General features: G+C 39.8%; 1 protein-coding gene across 1 annotated transcript; it reads left to right on the forward strand.

Annotated features, from left to right (window-relative positions):
• Nucleotides 1-14128: 14128 nt before the first annotated feature.
• LOC101170797 (phospholipid scramblase 1) lies at nucleotides 14129-20035 on the forward strand. The gene is made up of 7 exons (XM_011488972.3): nucleotides 14129-14254; nucleotides 14835-14909; nucleotides 17702-17744; nucleotides 17844-18064; nucleotides 18158-18319; nucleotides 19122-19283; nucleotides 19401-20035. Exons 1-7 carry the CDS (start codon nucleotides 14144-14146, stop codon nucleotides 19428-19430), a joined length of 804 nt encoding a protein of 267 aa, XP_011487274.2. The 5' UTR covers nucleotides 14129-14143; the 3' UTR covers nucleotides 19431-20035.
• Nucleotides 20036-20554: the final 519 nt, after the last annotated feature.

A 20554-nucleotide genomic window follows, 5' to 3' on the forward strand; every position in this document is an offset into this window, starting at 1 on the left:
CACCACAAATAATTTACTGCAATTACTGTTAACCCCTTGACATCTATTGATGCAAATATGCATCAATCTACTTCTCCTCCAAACTTACCTTTATTCAACATCTATTTGAAAGCAAAAACATGTTGTTTGTTTTTTAATAGCTAGAAATAAATTCAGGTCTCAAGGGGTTAACAGCTGGGATATTTATTGACACTATAGGTCAGAGGTCAGACTCCAAATAGAAAAAGAATAGCTTATTCAGAAATGTTGATATTAAAAAAATCATGTGGATATTTTCAACAGATATCTCTGTATAAAAGTTACCAGTAAGATGTGACAAATGGTTTTCTTTCAGTAAGACTTATGAAACACTGTTAGACATTTAGCTGCTTCACTAAAGTCACCTGTTAACTACATCCCTTGAGTCCACCTTTACCTGTAATTTGCACCGAAGGCGTTATATAACAAAGTTTTAAAATGCATATACCTTCACCTACAGCTGCAGTCAAGTCAAACAGGCTGAGGCTCTAATGAGACATAAAACGAAGAAACAACAATAATAACACTTAGGTATCGCAGCCTGTACTTAATGCTTATCAGGTGTCGTGGCGCCCATGACACCGTGCTGAGTAAGAATCTCGACAGGAGGCATCCTCTTTGCCCCGTCAACAGCATGTGGGCACAGACGGGAGCTGAAAAGACGAGACAAGAGATTAAGGAGGCAAGAAGCTTTGTGCGCCCTCCCTGCCTCAATGGCAACCCCCACTCTCATCCTGCAACACACACATACACAGATATCATGCTCCCATTTTTTCTTATTACCGTAAGCACGAAGGGAAAAACCTGAGTGAAATGGTACTTACTAATGGACCAAAAATGTGCCCACCTTTTCACTCTCCAAAAACCTGAACAACCACTCACCAAATCTGCCCTGTGTCTGCCAAGGAGTACATTTAGTCAATCACAGAGCGACCTGTAAGGAACGAGGTTTCGGGATTTCTTGTGTGACTGGGTGAAATGTGAGTTAATGGCAAGAGAGTTGGTGGTTGAGGAAAGGAGCAGGCAGAGTAGGTAGTTAAAGAGCAGAACAGTGCCTTAGGGGTACTCAGTGTATCCGGACTCACACTGGGAAAAGTGTATTTATCAACTTAATAGCAGGTGTCTGATTGAACATGACTATGATTACAGTAAGTTGCTCCTTCTTTTGCTCCCTCTTCCTCCTCATCATACTCCCTCGCCTTGCGTTTCCTCCATCGCCATCCTCCGTTTTCTTTTAACAAACATATGTGGGGTGAGTCTAGCTGTCAGCACAGACCAGAGCTTTTCCACAACACCATTTAAAGGTGCATGTCATTAAAAAAATATGAAATGTCTACAAGCTTATGTGGATGACATACTATTATTTTTCAGTGATTAAAAAGAAAAAAATATGTTTGGAAAATGTAAAAATCAATATTTGAATGAAGTGGAAGTTTAAAAATTAAAATCTTTTTGGCATTTATTTACACTTCTGTGTTCTTTTAAATATGTCTATGCGTAAAGGCGTATATACATCTAAAAACATTTAGATTAAATGTTAATTTGTCCAGTGTTCTTAAATATTTTGTATGTTTTCCTTTAGATTAATAGCTAAAAAAGAAATTGTAAAAAAGAAAAAGAAGCTGTCTTATCAGAAGTGGAGTTGCTTCCCTGAGAGAAAAGCATTTGAATAAACAAAATTGACTAGTGCGAAATGGGGAGCGGGAGTCATTTAGCTGATAAGGCAGGGGAGGCCCTTCAGGTGTCTCCTGCTCCACTGCTGTGTAAATGAGCTCCAATTAAACAGGCGGCCCCTTGCTCCGGGTCTCCCTGCAGCCCTCCTCAGCCTCCACCATCCCCTAAGCCTCCGGAGCCCCTTGCTGCTCGCTGTAAGGCCCACCCACTATAAGTCTGCTGCAGCTGCTCCATCACTCCCACTCCCTGTTTTTCACTCACACTGCGCGACCCAAAGGCCTGCCTAACTCATGTGTACTCAGTTGTCTGTTTTGGTGCGCGCTTGCCTTTGCATTTCTGCGGGTTTCTGGGCCCTGAAGCATTTTAGCCTATTGTCAACTCCTGATAAGTGCCAGCGTGGTGGAAGGGCTGCGTCCCTGTGTCGGGTTGATTTGTGTTTGCTGCCGTAATTGCTCTGAAAGTGAAAGCTCATTCTCACAGTTGAAGTTGGAGCAGAACATTGAAAAATACTGGGGTTTTCTCCACATGGGTGCACTTTTCTTTATTTTACTTACACTCTCTGACCTGATTGCTGGAGGCATCTTTAAGCACAGACCAAACATGAAAGGTTTGCAAACATTGTCTGATTCCTCACAAGGCCTTTGCCACACAGCAGTGGTTTTTTTTCTTTTGGAGCAGCAGGCCATTTGGCCAATTAGATGAGGTCCTGATTTAGGCAGCCAGATTGGGAGGACTGGATGCTGGCCAGGACACCGGGGTTATCGACCCAAAATCCCCAAGAATGAGTTTCTGGAAGATCGAGGCAAGCAGCACGAGGGGTCTGATGATGAGATTCTAAACCTTGCAAACTCAAACCAGCTTTACAGTTTTTATATTTTGGGCATCGTGGTCCATAATTTGATTTAGAAATCATTTTTTTAGAACTATATACAACACAAACGTTTTGATTATTTTTAAATTCTCCTCTCATTTTAGGTTGGTTTCTAAAAGCTGTCCTTGTTTTCAAATCCAATCTGCTCGATCAAACTAAAGGATGATGGCAATGAGCTATGTATTGTAATGTGTACACTGAAAAATAAAACACGAAACAGCCGCAGAACTGAAGTAACACCAATATTACTTCAGCTTGCTTTTATGACTTTCCCAGTTGAAATGAATCTTTGCACAAAATCACTGATGTTTCATGGATGGATACAGTAGATGGATGAGTGCTCGGATGGATTTCCTGATTCTAAGTGGATGAACTCACTATGGGAGAGAAAGAAACAAGCACGGAGGTGATGACTGTTACTTTAGTGAGAGATTTAAGCTTGAAGTTATTCAATTATGGAGGATTTTATTTACTTTTGTAAGTTTTACTGAATTTTTAGAGAATCTATTCCATTTTGGGGGATACAATTTACAAGAAAACTTGAAGGTTAGCACAGGTTTTACTATGGATGTGAGTATTGTTTGATAGTAGTGATTGTGATGTGTTCAGCAAATAAGTCTGAACGTTGAATCAGTGAGGAAAAGGGTTAAATAATGTGTTCCTACTCATCACTTGTTTCTGTATTCTGCAAACTAACCTGTGTTTCTATGTCCAGCATCTTTGCATTGTTGTTTAATCCTACAACACACCATCAATGAAACGTATAACGTTTTAACTACCCTAATGCCATTCAATAGTTACATGTTCTGTCCCGTCGGTTAAAATACATAAATAATCAGTAGATGGTCAAAGGTTTTAGCAGACACATCAAATTTCGGCTTGAAATAAATGTAAATTATGTAGTTAATTATATAACTTTTTTTAATTTTTACAACTATTTTCTTTGTGGAAAGGGTGCTATTGTTTATGCACAAAGCTGCAAGTCCGTCTGTTTCACATCGCTCCTTCTGCTCTAAGAGGAAAGCACAATTAGCTGTTCTTGTTGAGGTGTATGGGGCCTGTCAGCAGCACCTCGTGCATAATACATACCTGACATTCTGCGAGCGTTACCTGCCACATGTAACCAGTCGCACTGTAAAAGGTGTTTGTCTGCACCCCCACTGCTACAAATGTTAGATATTTAAAATTAATGGCAGAGATTAAAATACTTTAAAATCCACAAATGGTATATTTAAATATTAAGTCACATGTAATTAAGCAGAGGGAAATATACATCCCTGTTGTTAGGGCAATTATAACAATTTCCATCAAGGGATTTCTCAGCTTGACTTTTGTTCTGAGCGATAGTGATTACCAGTACGTTTAATTGAAGTCATTTTCAGAGACTTGGGGTATTTCTCATCCCCAGACTTAAATAAAAAGAGTAAGCTGGACAGAATGAAGGCAGCAGTTCTGGTGGACAGGCTTAACAACCTGATTTTCTCCTCTCCTGCTCCTTCCTGTGAGCATATTTGACTGTGCATAAGGGGGCCGTCCACAGGTGGTTGAGGAGGTCAGTCGCCACAGAGGGAGCTGCAAATCAACGGACAGTCGGAGATGAAGACTCAGTGGGAAAACAGCAGTGGAGTTAGCAGCCATTTCCTTACATCACTTAGGGTAAAAAAAAGAATTTGAGGGTGTGATGTTCACCTTGTTGGGGGTAACAGCTCGTTAAAACTCAACATGTTGTGTTTTTCTTCACTTCAGGCCATCCTATTATATGTCTCAGTAATTAAGCTTTGGGATGGGCTGTAAATTTGAAAATGACTGGAGATTTTCCACCTTCAATCTGAACTAAATGGGTTTATATACGGGTAGGGTTTTGTAAATGGATGGAGAACTCTTATTCCTCACTCTAAAGTTGGTACAATTTTCTAAAACAACCAAAATAGTTTATGTTAGAAGAACTAAAATGTCTTAAAACCTTCCAACTATTGATTTTCACTCTAAAGACAAGCAACAGAAGTCAGTTTTTTCTGACTTTAGTTTTTTTAAAAGGGTATGTCACAGCAACTTTGTTAACTCTTTCCAACATCGAAAATCAGAATTAACCACAGAGATTGTTATTCCTAATTGGTGGACAGAAACTCGATCAATTATTTATATACTTGGTTAAGTGTTTTTACATTTCATTAAATACAGAAACTGTTTTTCAGGCAGAAATTATCACATATGCATTTTACACATTAGTTTCCTGATACAAGTCCTAACAATGTAAGAGAAAAACTTCACTCAAATTTATAAATAAAAATTTAAAGAAATGTCATTATTCCCGATTTTACTCAGATATGAATGTTTTTTTATAAATGTTTGTAAATGTTTTTTAAATTCTATTTTGTGTTAAACTCCAATTGGTCTAAATAAAATTTCAAGTTGATGCCAAATTTGTTTAAATCTTTGACGTTTTTACATTCTGCATCCCTATAACTCCCTAAATGAAAAAAGTCCAAGTAAAATCAGTAGTAGAAGATGTTTGCAGAACTAAAATGTGAGAAATTCTCTGTAATTAGAGTAAAAAAGTATACTATCAGTTTCATTCCTATGTATTTTAAACATTCATTTTTAATCACTTGTAGTTCACAAATTTCATTTTTTGTTTTTGCAGATTTTTAAACCTAATTTATTGGTTGTAAAACCTGCTCAAACACATTCCTTTTAATTTTTTTATGAACCTTTTATTAGACATGAATAAAATTGTTTATCTTCTTATTATAAAATTATGAAATTATTTTAGATCCCAGATATCAGGAGCAAAATTCAACTGTCACCTCTTTCACCTCTGAGGCATACAGTCAGTGATTTTCTTTCTTTAATTAGTGGCAAATATTTGATATCTGCTGGTTCTCCACTCTAGAAGAGGTGTGCTTCTGGGGTCTAAAAAGCTTTCTGAGCTAAGATTAGGTCTTGGCTGATGCTGAGTTGTGTAAATTGATAAACAGGAAGCAAAAGTAAGCAATGCTGACGCTGTCAATCAAACTGACAAATTGTTATATTCAATTTCTTTACAGGTGACAAGTTCACCTCTGCTGTTTGTCACTTTCCCAAATGTTCATTTCATTACTCTAAATCTGTTTACACCGTGATTTGCTGATGCGCCTTCAGATCAGCTAATTGCTCTTGCACGGAAAGCATGCCATTAAACAGTGGCCCCTCTGTTATAATGCTCAAATCAAGTTATAATTGTCTCCCAGCGTTCATGCGAGAGCGCACAACTCCATTTCCTAATCTGTCTTAGTGTAAGTAATATGCCTGCACACTGTCATGAGTGACACGGGCCTCTTCTCTGCAGCCCCGTGACCCGTTTTAAAGATCAACGCCAACCCATGACACCCTCGCCCAGCAGTTGTCCTCCCACTGAATGTTATTACAGAGAAAAGCAAGGTCAGATTGCAGACTTGATGATACATGGGAACCACTTTTGAAATGAGAAAGTCTACTCTTTTTTTTTTCTACGCCGCTCTGTCGCATATTGACCTTGGCATTTTTGACAGTAGCATCCATCACACACGTGAAACCTTTCCAACAGGCAACGCTGGTCTGCCGAGCAGCCAAGTGAATCAGATTAAGGAATAACACCAGTAGATGGATGCCTGACGTCAAAGCAGCAGACGCATCAACCTTCCTGTTCCTCATGGTTTCCACTTCCTAGCTGCAAACCCCCCACATACACACAGCCTGGTTGGGTTATGTTTCTCTGATTTTGACACTAATGATTAACGGCTGCAGGATGACTGCGATTTTGATCAGTACAACAGCATTGTAGCAGTAATTAATTTAAGGGAGCATTAAGGGGTTGTCGACTGAATCATCTGCTGACTGAATGCTCCATCAGTTCAGACAAAAGTGGAAGTTTTGTCAAAGTAAGGTCAGTCACTCATGTAGACATTTTTCAACACTCCCATTTCTTTCTTTTTTCCACTTTATCATAACAAATATTATTAAAATAATTTTAAACAAAACTACTTCAAAATAAAGCTTATTTGAATGTATTGATGGGCTTTTAAGCTTTGTGCTGCAGGATGAATTTAAAATAATTTTAAAAATTACTTATGTGATGAAAGCTGCAACTCTTTTTTTATAAAGTTAATATTTTATCATGATTGAAAAAATACTTGTCATATATTTTTTTGTCATAAAAGTTAGAGTGTGTCAAAAATCAAATATCTTTTATGTTATATACATATTTCATATTATATTTTTTATTTTATTGTATTTAACTACATATAAATATACATGGACCAGTTTATAGAAATGATACAATAAATGTGGAGAACATCACTTCGGAAAACTGAACATCTCTCTGAAGGGAAAGCTTTTGTGTGGCGAGCCAGCATGGAAAAAGACATTAACATGAGGGGATGCGTGTGCATGTTTCAGAGAAGGGCTGCACTGAACTACTCTGTTGGGAGCATCCAGTCAGTGACCCCTGTCCTTCCAACTGTGTGGAGAGAACTTTTGGTCGATGTGCATGTACAAAAAAAGGAAGAGGAGAGTGTGCCCAAAAAAAACCAAAATAAGAGAGTGAGACCGAGTGGAAGTGAGACAGAGGAACAGCACAAAGAACAGAGGAGCATTGTGCAGTTGCGAGTCTCCTCAGGTCCTCTCTGAGCAGCTCGTCCACATGCTCACCATGCACAGCCTGCGGAGAAGTCCTGAACCGCACTGGCCTTTGCACTTTGCACTGACTCACACAGCGCAATGGGGCTGCTCTCTGTGTTCGTCTGGCCCGGCCAGGTTCAACACACTCCCACAGCTGCAAAAAAATGCCACACCAACTCGATGGAGTCTTCTCTTTATTTCTTCGTGTGCTTTTGGCACATTTACAAATCAGGAAGAATTATTGAAGAAAATCTAACACTAAAAAAAACTAGAAAACAAACATTGTGTTTAAAAATTTATTATTTTTAAAAAAAAACTTTTGAATCAATTATGACCAACAACATTGGATTTATTGAATTGTAATCGCAGAACAGTCCCCTTACTTTTTCCTTCCTTAATTGATTTTTTTAAAAATAATAATTTATTGCCTATTTTTCTGTTGATAATCAACATGTTTGATGTTATGAGGTAGTTTTATATAGGCTACAAAAATCGCATATAGACGCTGCAGTCGATATAAATTAACAAATGTTTACCTGGAGGTGAAAAAAAAAATGTAAAAAACCATCAAAAATGTGGTTCAAAGGTAATAAAAGCAACATTTGCGAAACAATTTCCCTTCTCTCCTGAAGCAGTCACATTTGAAAACAAAAGCATCTCCCCTTTTTCTCTTTTATCAGTCTCAGCATGATGGGGTTTTTTCAAAATCAAGTTTTACGGTGTCCCAGCAGGACATCTCGTCCGCAGGGACTCTAGGGAAAGAGGTGAGTACCAGGTGCTGCACACCCTCTCCAGCTATTACAACCAAACTGTCTTAGATTTTTGTCCTATTTTACCTTCCATGTACCCCCCAGCTCGCAAGACAACAGGATGGCAACCAAACAGCTGCATGTTCTCCAGCTTCACCCATGTACAGCTTAATTTGTCATCTTCAAAATGGATTTCCTCCCTTTATTTTTGTGAAATGGAGAGTGTTGCACTGCACAACACACAGAGGACTCATTTTGCAGAGCCAACACATGAACATCACCACACAAAATTAAAATGGAGAGGTTACTCTCAATTTTAAAGAGAGAGAACAAGGCAGCAGAGCTTAAATGTAATGCTTTGAACATTTCCCACAAACATGGACTTGGAGCCCCCTCTATCCTTCAAGAGGAAAAATGCAGGAGCGCTCCAGAGTCTTTTCCTGCTTATGCTTGTAGCTGTCTGGCAGACAGAGCTTTAACAGAAACCACGAGCAGGGAAGCTTCTTTAAAGACTTTATCAACTGTGACCAACTGCCGCCAGCAGTAACCCATGTTATACAGGCCACAGTTATGACACCCTCAAAGGGCTGCCCCCGAGGAGGCAGGCGACAGGGAGGGGGATACAAGGGGAACAGGGCCTCAGAAGTTCTCCACCTTCCCTTGAACCACGGACGCACAACCTCGGCAGGAGGTGGACAGGGCCAGCTTTGAAAAATAACACCTTTGTGATCCCCTGTGCCTGAGATGGATCGTGGTCTGCAGATGGCTCAGGATGCTCTCAACTTTAGGATTTTCTCTTTTTTTTTTCTTTTGTACGACTTTCCTAACTCAATTTAGTTTTAAACTATTTCCTGCAATCAATTCTGCATAACCCAGCAGGGTTGTTGGTCTAAGTCAAGCAAATACACTGTTTTTCTCATTCTCACACATCAAACATTTGTATTTAACAGAATAAATGTGTTGCACCTCAAAACCAAAAAGATAGCTTTTTCAAGCATTTACCTTTGCATCCTTTTCCTTTCAGGCTGCTAATATGTTGCTGTAATTGTGTTACAGTTTCCTTCCATGTTTGAAGTCGCGTGTGTGCCTGACTGGAAGGAGGAGAAGCTTCAGGAAGGCCTGTGCTGCCTCCCAAAAGCCGCGGTGCCCCTTTTGTGTTATTTGGAGGGCCTGTTGTCCCTCCTCTATTCAGCGCTTTCACACTGGTCTCACTCACTTCTCACTCTCTGGGTTCCACCTAACAGTTCATAAATTAAGCAGAGGGGAGGCTTGAAATAAAGGCTTGAAATAAAGTAAAAATAAAGTAAAAAAATAAAGTAAAAAAATATAGTAGAGTAAAATAAATCAGGGTCTTATCATTATTTATTTTTTTTCATTTTGAGATTTAACTGCTTAAAAAAGGGTTTGATTTCTGAAGCAGCACCTCCAAAAGGTGGATTTGTGAGTCAAGTGGGACATTTGGATGGATCCACTCAGGGGCCAAGCTGCTGTTGACACTACTGTTTTAATGAGAGGTGGGGGATACGTTGCCACAAATCGCAGCTCAGGGGTGCTGCGAGGAGGTGTGCGCATGCACGGCAGGGACAGAGCTGGCAGGGGACGGAGGGCTGCAGCCTGGTTGTGGAGGCAACTGCTGGCATCACTGTCTCCCCTGTCAAAACAAAGACCACTTGAAGTCAATGAGGCCAGCAGCAGCGCAAGTGCAGGCTTTTATTGTCACCGATCCCCCCCCCCCCCCCCCCCACCTCCCCAAGTTAGGATGGAAATAATTCTTGTTTTCGCTTCTCGGTTTTTCAAAAGCATCTTGATGGATATATTGAATTCAGTAAGGCTGCCATACTTAAGCCTACAGTGCACACTGTGACAATGACTTAATGGCATGAATAGGAGAAATATTTCACAGCTCCCTGACTTGTATTGTATGCTATTATCCCTTTGTGGTGCAAAGGGGATCAAAATTATGAAATATCATGCAACGCATGTGGCATCTTTTCAATGGTATCACTAGGCTCCCATTGGAAAAAAAAAAAAAACGGTTAAATGGCTTTCCAAGAAGCTGTGTGCGGGACCATATGGACACGTCCACATCTCCTCGTTTCATACATGTTTCTTTTGACATCAATAATGCCCCAGTATCCAGTGGCGTTTGGAACGCATCCAAAACAATTATAAAGTTGCCGTGGAAACTGAGGTCCAGTGCCAGGCGGAGGCATACTGTCTCCGCTCAGATAACCACATGGAAAGTCACTGCAAACAAAGCACTTGACAGGGGTGCAGAAATGAGGGACATTAAGAGGGAGGAAAGCAGAGGATGTTTAGAGGTGGGGAGACGGAGAGACTGTTGCAAATGCTTTTTTTGTTTTTTTGTTTTTTTACATACAAATAGCTAAACTCTTTTTTTTCCATAATCTGGAAATAGTCATCACACAGGAAAAATAATCTAAAGTTTATTTCAAATTGCAGCCTTAAGGTATGCATTTGCCTGCATGAACATTATCGCGCCAAACTGAAACACAGTGGCATGTGCAATCTTTTAGGATGTGGAGTAGGGACCGGAGTAATGTATTGTAACCTTATGCTAACCTAATGAACAGGAGGATGAAAGCGGTGTAATGGAAGCGTTTTTACATTCATCTTTAGGCTCCTCATTATGCGGTGAACCTGACAACCTCGTTAGGAGTCCACGAAAGATTACCCAAGCGGATAAAGAGGACCACCTTAAAAAAAGAGAAGAAGGAAGAAAAAAAAAACCAGAACGACTGTAAAACAAGAATAAATATCAAGAGAAGAGACGCGACTGGCACACACACACACCCTCTGTGTCTTGGTGGGAGTGTATGGGCCTAAGGAGTCAAAGGACAATCTGACTGACTTTCAAAGACCCCTGACCGTCCAGACTGTTTATTCAGATGAGAGCAGGGGAACACTCCCATTTCAAAGTCCCTCTCTGACTTTGTTTTGATCACGCTGATGGAGAACATACGTGTTGTCACTCTGTTTGGACCAAAAAAAGAAAAGAAAAAAGTTATGTCTATTTTTTTGCCTCCAACATTTCAGTTTTAATATCCTTTTTGAATCTAAATCTAAAACGTTAAACAAAAAAAGGGGGGTTATTTTTTTTTTTAATTCTAATTTTCTAGCAGCTCCAGCTCACTTTAAGCAATTTCTATAACATGAATCAATTAAAACATTTCTTTGGGTGCCTGAAGTGTCAGCAGATCTGTGTGTGAGTCATCGTTTGTTCTCATTAGTGTTGCTTGGAGAAATCAGCAGCTCTTGAGGAAATCTGGCAATTTGTATTCGCAAATAGGGATACTCGAACCGACAACCTCAAAGCCATTTGTAATGTGGGAGCAAGTGCATTTGCGTGCATATATGTGCTTCTAAAGTGGGTTTCAATATTCCCTTCTACAATGAAGAGGCAATTTCTGCATTAGTCTTAGTAATGGTGTTGAGACCCGAGCATCATTAGCTCAACACTGCTCTCCAATGGAGGCTAAGTATAGCAACACATAAGAAATGTAGATACTCTGAAGATGTTTGTAAACGTTTGCTGGTTTTATGGGAAATGTGTGAAGCTGTATAGAGATACAAATATATATACAACTTTTTTGATAAATATTTTCATTCTTGGATGGTCAAGACTTAATTTATTGAAGTTGTTGTAAGATTATTTTGAACCCAGAGGTTTGAATAATTGAAACCACGGTTTCAGTTCTTAGCTGCACTACATCATGGGGCCTGGATAACATCATCCTAAAAACAAACATTGCAATGTGTAGATTTAAATGAATAAAATGAAACTTTGCTTGTTGAAAAAAAAGTTTTATATTGAGTTCACACAGCAACCTTCAAATGATTGAAAATACAAATGTATTTATTATATTACCATCTCTCTTGTTTGGGTGACTTGGTAACTTAGCCATTTTCTTCTAAAATAAGCAATGTTTATGATGCCTTAAAGGGCCTATATCATGCAAAATCAACTATTTGTGCTTTTAAGTGTAATATAATGTAGTAGTATTTTGATCACATCTTTGAGGATTCCTTTAAAAACCTGCGCTCTGAGCACCTCCCAATCCTGATGCAAATTGCTCTTGATCAAGTAAGTGATCTGTTGGCAGTCACTCCACTGATCCATACATCTGCATAACTGTGTATGGCATACATATTTACTGTGTGTTAGTTGGCCTAAAGGTAGGATAAACCTATTGATTAAAAGAGGTGTCAATATGGACCCCTGGGGGACCCCACAGGTTTGAGACATTGTTAACTGTTTCAACAACGTATGACATGTCTTGAAGAGAGGAATAAAGCCATTTGTGGGCAGTAATCATGATGCCTACCCAGTCCTTTAGGATCACATGGATGACTGTATCAAATGTAGCTCTCTGATCAAACAACACTCAGACAGAGATTTTATCTGTACCTGTATTCTGTGGGATGTCACCTGTCAGCTTGATAAAAACAGTTTCAATGTGTTTGTGTGAAGGGGCCTAAAACCCCCCCTGAAAACCATCAAAGCAATCATTCAGCAGGAGAAAAATCTGTGAGCTTTTTAAGAGACTACCAAAGAGGGTCTGTTTTGAAACGAGCACATAGCTACTCAGCACACTTGCATCAAGATCGCTCTTCTTTCAGAGGCTTGGTGGCAGCAGTTGGAAGACTGCAGTGAGAGGTTAACCACGTGAATGAGTCATGCTCTGCACAGATTTAGAAATGTGGGAACGACATTGAGGCAGCATTTAAATGAACTCAGAATAGAGATGGTTTTCTCACTGACAGGTGTGAAGTGTGTCAGCTCTGAGTGTCTCTCTGGCTGCAGAGTTGTGATTTGCATTGTGAAGTTTGATGCATGTTTAATGCGCAGGGTCTTGTTAATGTAAATGTGGAAATTAGTCCTGAAAGATATGAAGCTGGAGGGCGTGTTAACTTATTCAGTGTAGCAAACAGGAGACATGATCTGTTATTGAGCAGTCGTGGTGAGAAGGTAGAGTGGTCGACCTCTGATCAGAATATTGCAGGTTTTGTCCCCGCCCTGCCCACCCATGTGTCGAAGTTTCCTTGGCCAAGACACTGAACCCCACCGTGATCCTGGTGGTTATAGGTTGGCACCAGCTTTCGGCAGCGGAGCCGCCATCAATGTGTGAATGTATGTGTGCATGGGATTGTGACTGTAAAGCACTTTAGGACTTCAAAGAAGGTAGTAAAGTGCTACATAAATATGCACCAGATAGCATTTTCCAGGCATTCATAGAAAAGATGGACACCAGTCAGCTCACTCCACATCTGCACATGTGTGGGCCCTTTCCCTAAACAGGTCCTACCATTGTCAGATCAGTTTAAAGTTATTAACGAAGAGCACTCTTCTGGATTCACAGCCCCAGCAGTCGAAAAAAAACATTTGAATTTATTTGTCTTCCCATGGATTTGGGGGATTTTTAAAAGACTTCTTTGTATGTCAGCTGCTCCCATAGGGGTCACCAGAGAATCACCCATCTAACCCAATAATCTGCATCCTCCTTGCAAACTACCCTCATGTCCTCCTCCAAGAGTTTCTTGAGTTATATGGAACTGGTTTTGTTTTGTGATTTAGACTTGGAAAAACAAACTCCAACAAACTGGAACCTTTAAACTGCTAAATCAATTTGAATCCTGATGCCACCAAAAGTGGGAGTACAAGGAATTTGTTTCAAAATGTAAAGCGGAAGTATTCTATTGAGTTACTCTCTACTACGGGATGCTCCAGCACTGCTCTGCTTTACAAACAGTTTTACAGCTTGTATTTAGTTGCATTTTTAATTCAGGTCAAATCCCAAAGGAGTTATAATAAAGTTTTAATTAAACACATTCTGTCATTTATCATTTTTGTTTAAGAAAGTAAGGAGATAGAGAAAAAAAATATTAAAGTTGGAAGCTAAATTTTGTGTGGAAAAAAATCTGAGATTTTGTCTTTAGTCCATTTCGCCCAGAAAAATCAAAAACATTATAAGACTTAATATTATTATTTTTTGTATACATACATGCTCCCATTTCACATTACAGGCATTTACGAAGTAGTAATGGTAAAAAGTATTAAAAAACAACATGACATCACACCACTACATTGTTTTTAAATCACGCATCTTTCCACTTTACAATTGATTTGACATCTATTGCACACAGTTCTATACAGCTCTAATTTCATTGGTCCATGAAAACAGGAAGTCCTGTGACGTTGACCAATCACATCAGAGGTTTATTCCTACGGTTTGGTTTCATCCCAAGTGGCCTGTTATTATTTCAAGCTAAACGTCCAAAACAGGTGAGTTTGTTTACTTTTTTGTGACATCCCCTTATTTTACGCGTTTTTTAATCGATATACGGCAACAGATGACAGATTTCGGTAGAATGGGACCTTTTTTAGGCTGAATGTTAATGTTTAGGCTAAAGTTAGTCGCTTGTCACGACTCTGTCTCGGATATAGGGCAGAGCACAGCCCCCCCTCGTCCTATACAGCCACATAAGCGGTTAACAAGCGGTTAACAATGTGATGAGTCATGGGGGAGTGGAGCTCGGGTGGCCTCTGGCTGTATAATCCCTCAGTGAAATCGTGTCGTAAAGGCGGAGGTTTCTGTAGGTATGGCCGCGGAGTTTCCCAGCAGCATTGAGGAGGAGGAGGAGGAGGAGGAGGTGGTGGAGCCGCGCGCCGCCCCCCAACCCCCAAACACAGGTCAGCCAGCCTGACCTGAGAGCGCGCGCTGCGGCCGCTTGTCCACACGACCAGAACCACGAAGCCTCCACTGCTGTCTTTCTGTGATAGATTCACGCGTGTTAATAACTGTGACCTAAATAAGCAGAAGATGGCGCCAGTATTCTGTTTCAAACAGTCCCCTCACCAACAGGTCCACATGAATATGTATGCTGTGCCCAGCCCGGGAATACCAGGCTGCCCACCAGGCTTAGAATATCTCACACAGGTAATTTAGCCCCTTTCTTTACAATTTCTTTAACATTTTATTCCTGCTGCCAGCTGTACACGTTTATAACAGGAGTCTGCAACCTTCAACAGTTGAAGAGCCATTGTCAATTTCTCAACCACTATAACCAAGTAGGAGCCAAACAAGTCTGACGTCATTCTTTAGAAAAATAAGGCATTGACTTGTATTTATGTCATTTTTACTATTATAGTAAATGAACAAACTGTTTTTTTGGGGGGCATAAATAAAACAAACAAAGAGAAAACAGCATTCTTTCTAAATCTGAAATAGTTCATAACTTCTGACAGAGGTTCACAAACTCCCTTTCAAAATAAAAGACATCCTGTCCCATTAGAACTATTTCAGTGCAGAAACTGTAGTAGTAGATAGTGAAAGGTCAACATTGATTAAAGACGCACTGCTACGTTTTTGGTGTTTTAACACGTTATTGTAGCATTTTCCTCATGATGGAGGACATATGTACAGAAAATGAAGGTGTGAAAAAAAAAGAAAATGAAACTGTGATTCGAAGTATTTATTTATTCAAATCGCGATGCATCAGGAGCAGACAAAAAATGGTTTTTGAAAATGCTAGTTGATATGAACAAACTACAATCGGTAGGCCACAGGCTCCCTTCTCCGCTCCATTCTGATGCAGACACTTTGACTAGATCCATGTACGTCTTTGCTTTCCTCTCTGAGCTGGCATCTGGCTCCAAACTGTACGGCTGGATAGCTTCAATATTGCTCGTCATTTTGGTGCACCGGTAATGTTAGCTTGGGTTTGTGAGGGGCTGTAAGCTAAGGGGAGAGAGTGTAAACAAAGGCATGATGGAGAAATCAGCTTGGGCTCAGTCTGTGCCAACAGTCAGAGGCGAATTTCACATGAACTCCTTCTGCTCTGCAGAAACTGTCTTAGAAAACGACACAGGCTTTTTGATTTGGGCATAATCCTAATTAAAAGACCGGTGGGAACACTTTTACAACAGATCGTACACACGATTGTATTGGGACTTTAAAAAACACCCCTATCCCACTGTTTATTCCACCATTTGTGGTGCATCACAGCCAGAAATGAACAAACCTGATTTAAATCAGAGCTAATTAAGTGACCTTTACCAGACTTTTTGGACCACTAACTGCATTTAAAATCCTTGATTTTTTTTTTTTTCAAAAATAGAATACTAGGAATTCTGGTCATGCTAACTGACCTCTATGTGATTTTATGTTGTACACGGTGCTGAAAAACCAGTCTTGGTGTTTTAGTATGACTTTGATAAACTAAGCTTGATAGATTGTTGGAGCGTTATGGTTACTGTAGGCGAGAGGGATATTTATTTTTGCTTCAACTGTTTGTCAATAAGTAGAATAACGTTCGACTCATCAGACTTTCGTTTTGCTTTATGTGCCTTGTAGTCTAAAAAGTGTAACTTTACAAAATAAAAGACGTAGTATTTTTCCTCTATCAGAGGGGTCAGAGAGCCACATGTGGCTCCGGAGCCTCAGGTTGTAGACCCCTGGTTTATAGCAAAAGAAATGGAAGCTAATCTTCATTCCTTCCTGTCCTTCTTGATGCATCTCAATTCTAATAAAAAAGAAAAAAAGATGTTGCATACTGGAGCAGCAATAAAAGATAAACATTAAGAGACACATTTTTTTTTTAATGAACAATAATAAATGATATTTTTTTAAATGTTCTGCAGGAACCGGGCTGCTTTGAAATGAGATCTGAAATTGTTGTCATTTAAAACCCCACATGGGTTCATTACCTGCTGTGGCTGCAGCTTTGTGTCATGTCAAAGTTGTAACTAAAATATGAATGGAGCAGTGGCCCGGTTAGTTCTCTGTAACATTATAGGGGCAGCTTATGTTGTTGTTGTGCTGCATTGGTTGTGCTTTAAAAGTGCTGACTCAGCAGTCAACCTGCAGACACATTTCCTGTAAGCTCAAGAGCTGTCAAAGCGGCTTTCACTAAAATGTAAAATTCCCTCAATTAATGTCAAAGATAAGTCTTTTAGTCATTTTGTTTTTTTGTTAATAGAAAATGAGAACCCAACAACAATTTTCTTCAGGGCTTTTACAGTAAAATTTAACTTTTTTTTATATTTTTATTACACTTTGGGAAGCGGCAATTAACAGAAGCCTAAATAAAAACAAAAAATAGAAAATTTAAAAAAAAAAATGTGAAAAAAAAAGATGAGGGCCAAATTTGACTCAGTGGTTAATAATTAATTTAATTATTATGTATTTTTACTAAAGTTTTTAAAATGCATAATTGTTTTCCCAAACAAACAACATTTTACAACAAATTTGACTACAATTTAACTGAATAGTTTGTTTCTTGGACAGAAAAATGAAAAATATAAGATCCTGAAATGAAAAAAACTACCACCTGATCTGCAAGCAGTCACCTATTTTTCTCTCATTTAACAGAAATGTTGCTGTGATCAGAACTGGTCCGTAGAGGAGTTTCATATTTCAGTGTCAGTAACACACACGCAAAAAAAAACAACAGAACATCAGCCATATTTTTTCCAGATGGATTGTAATCTAATAGATTTAGTTAGTTCAATTGGGATTTTTTTAACTATGTTTTATACTAAAACTCATCAGTCTCGATTTTATGGGTAACCAGGATTTTGTATTTAAAAGTAATAAAAAGCAAAAATAAAATGTATATGTATTATCTGGACATTTTGAAAACACTTTTTACTCTAAGTTTATATTTAACTGTTCTTTTTGCTGAATTTGAAAGTGAACCTAAGTATAAGTCTTCTGTTTACTGCTGTCAGGTGGACCAGCTGCTCATGAAACAAAAGGTTGAGCTTGTGGAAGGTAAAGGATGTTTTTGTGTCCTTTCAGCTGCATCACTAACAGTTTGTTATCCACACTCGCTCACTGCCATCTTTGTTTGTTTTTTTTTAATCCATGAAGCTCTTGTTGGTTTTGAAAGCAACAACAAGTATGAAATTCGAAACGTCATGGGCCAGAACGTGTTCTACGCCGTGGAGGAGAACGACTGCCTGAGCCGGCAGTGCTGCGGCCCCCTGCGCTCCTTCACCATCCACGTCCTGGACAACTTCGGTCAGGAGATCATCACCGTCACCAGGCCGCTGAAGTGCATGTCGTGCTTTTTCCCCTGCTGCTTGCAAGAAGTGAGTGTGAGCAGCGCGATCTGGGTTTGACATGTGAAGTGGTTTCCTTGGTGGGATGAAGGCCGTGACTTTGTCTCCAAATGCTCCACACAGCTGGAGGTTCAGTCTCCCCCTGGGAACACAGTGGGCTACGTGATCCAGCAATGGCACCCCTTCTTCCCCAAGTTTATTGTTGCAAACGAGCACAATGAGCCTGTGTTGAAGATCCACGGGCCCTTCTGTGGCTGGAGCTGCCTTCCCGATGTTGACTTTGAGGTGCGTCTACTTCAGCATGAAATTCAAACTATGTCCACAAAATGATTGTACCTTTTTCTTTACGCAGAATATCATTTTCTTGCTTTGCTTTCATTAAGCCATGCCTCACATACCAAAGCTGCAAGACCTATTACACTACTCAAGGGTTTGGAAAAGCGGCCAAAGCCTTAGTCACAACTGCCCTTACGGGGGGATACAGGCTGTCTGCGGGGCTCTCATGAACTATGAAGGTCGTAGACTGCTAGGTGAGCCTGTAGGGCCAAAATATTTATGTACATATTTTTATACAGGCATGCTGCGGGCGACAGGTCATAGCGAACACTTACACAGCACGCAAAGGTAAAGTGCACTGTCACGTGCACACCCCTTTGCATGTGACATCTGTCAGTATGTGATCAGTGCTTGCAACTGACTAACAACCACTGCACGGTACGCCAGCGTCACCCATATGTCATTAGTCTGTGCGAAGGACTTTAGCCTTACTGCACTATGCTCTTACCACATGCGCGACTATTGTACGTTTCATTTTCATGACATCAGTTGCGGTGGCTGTACGAGCCTCAAAACACGTTAAGATGCGGCCGCGCCTCTCTACGACTCCCCACGGGCCCGGACAACCCAAAATGCCACAGCACCTATACAGGCATTGACTCGTAAGGGTGCATGTGACTAAGGCTTAAAGTATTGTCCAACCAGCAGGTTCGTCCAATGTGAACGCATGACAGAGACCAAGGACTAACACTGCAATAAAAATCCTCTTATTGCAACTGAGTTCTGTAATTGAACTTTTTTTTCCTCTCAGATTTTGACGATGGATGAAGTCAATAAGATTGGAAAAATCAGTAAGCAGTGGACAGGACTCCTGCGGGAGGCTTTCACAGATTCGGACAACTTTGGGATCCAGTTTCCCCTGGATCTGGATGTGAGGATGAAAGCCGTCATGATCGGAGCGTGCTTTCTCATCGTAAGTGCAACTTTAGACAATGCTGTTTACAAGTTGTATTTCACTACAAATGCTGCATCTGCCGTTCATACTGGAGCCTCGGTTGTAACCCTTTCCTCTTGTTTTGCATGTGTGCAGGATTTCATGTTCTTTGAGACCACAAACTAGAAGCCAAATGGGCTTATACTTTCCTACATCCCTGGAAGAAACAAGGCCACAAAGCCATGATGATCCATCCAGAAAATGAGCAGCAGCCTTCGTATGGATAGTTAAAAGGGAACTGGATGGGTACAGTCCGAAGGTGCATGAACATTTAGAAAGAACCTTTGCTTCAGTTTTAGCTTCTCAGGTTGGCTGTAATGCCCTGCTGTTCAGATAGAAGTGTGCAAAGCAGCTCCATTTTATTTGATTCATATATATATATATATATTTTTTATTACTGGAGCAAACAGTTCAAAAGAGATTTTTCTAGTTGGGCCATCAATAAATGGATAATATCAAGCCAAACTGGAACAATATGAATCAAACATGAAAAGGAAAACAGCAAAACGATCCAGCATCATGTGTGAAATTATATAAAACTATAGGAAAATAGTTTATACTAATAAATAAATAAGTAAAACAACAAAGGGGTTATAAAATTCACTCCAGTTATCAAACCTGACAAATTGCACTAACTAATTTTTAAACTAAAAATATTCTGGGATATTGTTAACCCTTGTGCTATCTTAGATGACTCCACCCTTACTTTGACGTGTTCTTCCTACCATGACAAAGGTGGATAAAGGTGGAAAGATTTCATGTAATCCATGGACACCAGTGAAGATCACAAATCATTGAAGAAAAAAGGTTCAGAGTACTGTCTAGTGGGTCTAGATGACCCAAGTCCCAACGTTAAAGTGCCCAGGATAGCACAAGGGTTAATAAAACACTTCTAGATTAGGGCTGCACGATATGAGGAAAACTTGCGATATTAGTGATCAATATTGCGATAACGATAAATTTGCGGTAAATAAACAAATAGAAAAATAAACAAAAACATAATTCCCATTTCATTGCAACAGTTTAAAAATTATACTCCAAATGACCCTCATCGACATGGGGGACAAACGTCAGGGTGGCTAACCCTGGTCCTCAAGAGCCTCAACCCTGTCTGTTTTCCAATTCTCCCTAGACTGCTCGATAATGATAACCAAAATCAGGTGTGTTCAGTCAATCAGGATGTGAAATCACTTGAGTCAGCCAATCAACAGCAAGCTGGTTAAGGAGAGCTGGAAAACAGGCAGGGTTGA

This window comes from Oryzias latipes, chromosome 20, assembly GCF_002234675.1.
Source record: "Oryzias latipes chromosome 20, ASM223467v1".
Classification (NCBI taxonomy): Eukaryota; Metazoa; Chordata; class Actinopteri; order Beloniformes; family Adrianichthyidae; genus Oryzias; species Oryzias latipes.